This window comes from Oryzias melastigma, unplaced genomic scaffold (genome assembly GCF_002922805.2).
Source record: "Oryzias melastigma strain HK-1 unplaced genomic scaffold, ASM292280v2 sc00247, whole genome shotgun sequence".
NCBI lineage: Eukaryota > Metazoa > Chordata > Actinopteri > Beloniformes > Adrianichthyidae > Oryzias > Oryzias melastigma.
The window spans coordinates 308,946-314,061 of NW_023416889.1; the positions used below are offsets into that span (position 1 = coordinate 308,946).

The 5,116-nt window shown below is 41.3% G+C and overlaps 1 protein-coding gene across 2 annotated transcripts in view; it reads right to left on the bottom strand.

The window, feature by feature from the left end:
• Positions 1-335: 335 nt before the first annotated feature.
• The window catches only part of tcaim (T cell activation inhibitor, mitochondrial), a gene marked incomplete at its 3' end in the record, with an annotated part of 12,184 nt that continues 7,403 nt past the window's right edge, over positions 336-5,116 (bottom strand). Inside the window, 5 exon segments of one of the 2 annotated variants that reach the window (XM_024262289.2) lie at positions 336-467; positions 2,383-2,615; positions 2,696-2,787; positions 2,880-2,977; positions 3,073-3,195. In XM_024262289.2, coding sequence (XP_024118057.1) covers positions 336-467; positions 2,383-2,615; positions 2,696-2,787; positions 2,880-2,977; positions 3,073-3,195 — 678 coding nt within the window. 2 annotated transcript variants of the gene reach the window in all.

The following is a 5,116-nucleotide window of genomic DNA, read 5'->3' on the forward strand; positions in this document are numbered from 1 at the left end:
TTAGAGGATAACCAAACCCTAAATCAACTTTTTTCGGCTGCTGACCTCTATAAATGGGCCTTTAAAAGTTCTGTCTGTTGGTTGTTGCCAATTTTTTCATAAATTAAAATAAAATTGCAAAATTCTTGAAAATATAGTCAAAAACCGTCTGTGTGCTGCCCCCTACAGGTTGATCTGCAGCTCCAGTAATAACAATCCTGCCCCTAACCCCATCCCTCTGACTGGATTTTCACATTTCGGCTGTGGGCGGAGTCAGCCTCCAACTTCCCTGTTTGGTCACCCTTTAAGTTGATTTCTGGCCGAGTTCAGCAGTCGAGCTGTACAACAGCACTCACCGGTTTGTCTGTAAGGTGAGATGCCGGGCCTCAGGGGCGTGGCTCTGGAGGAAATGCTGCAGGTGGGTGGGGTCACAGGTGGAGGGGATGATAAAGTGGCCCATCTGATGAAGACTGGGGGTGGAGCGGTCACTGCAACACAGACACGTCACAGGATCTCCATCACAGATCCTTCTGCTCCAAAGAGTTCCTTCATGACATAAACTCTCTGAGATTATGGTTATGTCGGGATTTCTATGACCTGCTAATGGTCTCTTTGTTAGTTTCCAGATGTTTTTACATCCAAACTTGGTCCAAAACAGTTGCTTAATGAAACCCAGAAGGAAGTTAAAGATGGTTCTGGATGGTCTACAGCCGTGCTTCTCAATCAAACAAGACAACAATAGGTTGGGATGCTTGTAGTCAGAGATCACCGTGGTAACAAAGTTGTAAACTAAATTGTGGTTATCTCAAGTCAGACCTTATTTATACAAATTTTGATCTGAAAGATAGGACCCACCCCCCAAATATCCTGAAGTGTCCCTCCAGCTGGTGTTCCGGTCCTGATCTGTCTTCTCACCATAGACTTTGGTTTGATTTTGGCACCAAATCTCAGTACAGTGTAGGGCTGGGTTAATAAAATCGATTTGAAATGATTTAAGCTTAATAGATAAAAAATTTAAATCGATCTAGCACATAAAGCTAAAGTCTGCTAGCTTGATGCTAATGTTTAATGTTTTCCCAGAGGACGGCTAATGCTAACGCTAGGTTGACCTAAACATACATAACTGACTAAATGAGCATCTTTATAAACTCACAAACATGAATTTTACAAACTCTTTCAAGGAAATACTTTTTAAAGTAAACATTTGTGGCCTAAAACATTGTTTTTTGCACATACTGTCTTCTTCTGGAATAAGGTGTAATGCTATAGCGTGATCGCCACCTAGTGTCCAAACTGAAACGTCCTCCAGGAGAAGCAGAACAATGTTTCCAATGTTAATGATCTGAACATTTTAGTTAGAACTTCTCCTTTAGAGAATCCATGTAACACTGGATGATATTAACAATCTCATTATTTCACTGATATATTTTACAGTATGTGAACTGGATCAGATTAATATGAATATATGAGGTCTGGGAATCGATTAAAAAAATCCCAAACCTGGGAAAAAAATTAATCGCAATTAATTGCAATTATTTTATTTTGTTTGTTACATTTTTTCCTTCATTATCATTGTCTGAGATTTTTAAATCTATAAACTGTTAACCCAGAGGTGTAAATTGTGAACACCAAACACATCAACAATAAGATAAGCAGAACTCTAAAGACTTTTATGTCTGCAGTATTACTCCAGGCAAACAGAGATGCTGACATGCAGCCATAAGAAACGAACCTGCAGACCTAAAACAAAAAAACAAGTTTCAGTCACATCGTCCAAATGCTCGATTTTACTGCAGACTGTGTTAAAAAAAAAAAAAAAGTTTTCTCTTTATCCTCTGGACAAAAACAACGGCATAGAACTGAACTTTCTCTCTGAACTGATGCTTTACTGAACCTATCATGAGGATCAGTATTTGTTTTGCTTTCATTTGTAGATCCACATTTTGTGAAAAAGCAATCTAAACTGAGAAAAATAGCAAAAATAAAGTACTAAAAATCAATGGAAAATGTATTTATTTGTTTTGTAAGTGACCATTGTATAAGATGGATAATGCCGACGAGGTGTTTTAATCACCCCATGAAAGCCTGACTCGTCTGAGGCAAAGCGGAAGACGGTTTCTTTGCGAGGTTTAATTCATTTGCGTTAATAAATATTAACGTGTTAATTACTTTTGATTAATTGCGTGCGTAAACGTGTCAACTTTTCCGGCCTTAAATATATTCAAATCATATCGTAGATTATCAACTTATTTCTAAACAAATGTGCATAAATGTGCAAACACAAAATTGAATTGAGCTGAAGAATCGACAGAATCGAAAAAAATTGAAACATTTTAATCGATACCCAGTCCTAGTAAAGTGCACATGTCGAGTGACTTATAGGGGTGGGCGGGGGTGTCATACTTCTCCAGCACCATGGTCAGTCCATGCAGGCTGCGGGGGTGCAGGTGGAGCCGCTGGGACAGCAGTTTCTTGTGGAAGGTGCTGAGCACTCTGTAGTGTTCGGCGATGGGCCGCGCCGGTCCCAGCCTCTCCATGTGGACCACCTGAGCCCCGCCCAGGAGGAAGCTGATCCTCTCTTTGAGGCAGTCGGTCTGGTGCTGCAGGCCGCGGAAGCTCGGCAGCTGCATGAAGAGCTGCGGACAGCAGAGCAGCGCTCAGAAACTGTGAGGAACACGGAGAGCCCAGCGGGTCAGGAGCTCTGAGACCACTTTACTTTGGTCCACTGGTGATGAACGTCCATGGTTCCCAGCAGGACGTGTCCGGAAGAATTCATTCCCGACTGGTCGGCAAATACGATCGTATGTCCTAGAAGGAAGGAGAAAATGCAAGAAAAGGTTTATAGGTGGTCCTGCAGAAAAAAGGTGTTGAAACATGTAGAGTTCTGAAGGACGGCCCACCTTGCAGGCTGATGAGGGCGTCTGGACTCTGCTGAGCCAGACGGGTCAGACTCTGCAGCTGACTGCACTTGTGAGCCACGCCCCAGCTGCGCTGCCATCTGCAGGACAGCAGATCCAACAAACTCAAAGAAAAGGTCCAAAACTAGAACAAAGAACCTTCCTGGGCAGCAGAGGAACCTGCCAAAGTCCAAACCTGATGTCCAGCAGGTCAAATCTGTCACACAGTTCCCTCTTTAGCCTGCTCAACTCTTCCCTTCTCGGCAGGCTGGCGTTGTGCTTCTTCACCGCCTTGGGCTGGTTGTTCTTCAGCCAAACTCTAACAAAGAGAAGAACACATCCTGACCTGACACGGGTAACCCAAAGAGTTCATCTCTGACTCTAAAATCCATCAACATGTTCTGGAAGACGTGAGAAAAGTTTCCAAAGTTTTGGCTCCACACAGAAAAGCATGGGTCCAGTTGTGGAGAACTGCACTACTACAGCGGAGGACTCCCAAAGTGAGCCGAGTTTTACTATACAGACATCGTCCACCACTGCAGAAAACAGAAGTTTGAAGAGAACAGTTACGGCCACTAACAAACCAGACAAATAGTAGCTGCTGCACGAAAAAACCTCATGGACTACAGCAATTTTAGGGAAAATCCTTCAAGAGAGAAACTGTTCAAGCAACACACACAGACCTTTAACAAAAAAAAACCAGAATATATCGGAAAAGTGTATTTACAGTATTTCCAGAATTCCTTTCAAGAATTTTAAATTCATATAATATAGATTCAAGGCCCATTGTTTAATTGATTTCAAGTGTTTGTTTATTTTATATAATTTTGGGTTCCAGCTCTTAAAACCTACAAAAACAGGATTTCAGAAAATAAGATTACAGATTGTCTTCTGATCTTCTGATAATCTGGTTAAGTCCACAACTGTCTGTTTTTCTGCTGAATCTTCTCCTGACTTATTCTGTCCTTCCATTAGACTTTCTGTTGATCTGCTGGACTCAGCACTCTATGAACAGCAGCCTCCTGAGGGATGAACTTTAATGCCTCAAGGTGTGATTCGCGCGGCAGAGGCGGCCAGCTTCAATGTTAATCAATGGTACAGGCGCGCTCTGAGGAGAATTGAAGTGGCGCCAAAGTCTGCCAGCATCTCGATTTGAGCGGCGAGGCAGAAATTGGGCGACACGGCCAAAATGTAAATACCTGAAGTTTGACAGGTCGCTGTATCACATCAGCCAATCAAGAACTTGCTTTAGGCACGTGATGTTTTCAGTGACTCTATCAACAGGTAGAATATTAATCCAAAGCAAGTGTTTTTGTCCAGAACCTTCATCTTTTTCCTTTACCTGTTTGAGCCACAGGGTTGCAGAGCTCATCCAGCTACTTTTGGGTGAAAGCGGGATACACTGGACAGATCGGCGGCTTTCACTCCAGCGGTGGAGCTCACGGCTGAATCTATATTCTTTGAAAATGTAACTTTTTGAATGAAATTATGGAAATGAAAACACTTTTCTATGATATTCTATTTTTTTTTTTGAAAGGTCTACAAATGTTGTGCATCAAACAAACTTGTACTTTGTAACTGTGACGTGACAAAAGTTACAACTGTGACTCTGATAAATATTCAACCGCTCTACATCCAGTTAATGATGGTGGGAAGAGAGAATGTGGAAAGGAAGACACAGTTCTCTAAAGTTACACCGAAGTACGTAGAAAGAGGTTTTCTAGGAAAGTCGTGGTCCAAAATATTCCTGATCAATGTTTACCCAGCTGGTGATCCTAGTAAGAGCAGAGAAATGTACACCAGAGTAACAAGTCATTGGTGTGATCTGACCCTTTTGACTTGTTGACATGTCTTTACACAGAAACTACTCGGATATCTACAAAAATCAGATGAGAGGCAGTAGTCTGAGGTTTGTAAACTCTTTGGATATCCGATCCTCTGGAACACGTGTCAAGTTCCAGGGGCCGGATCCGGCCCTCCAGGCAATTCTATCCGGCCCTCCAGATCATTTTATTTTATTGTTATTAATGACCCGATGTTATCTTGTACTTATTTCCAACTTGTATAATTTTGACAAAATATATCTTTATAGAAAGTAAAATATTGAAAGTTATTTAAAGTTTAAATTGATTTATTCTGGAATAATATTTAGATAGTAGTTATAATTTTCTTGTAGTTTAGCTAAGATTTCAGCTACATACTAGCTGTTTTAGCTAATCTAAGTTTTTTTTTTTTTACTT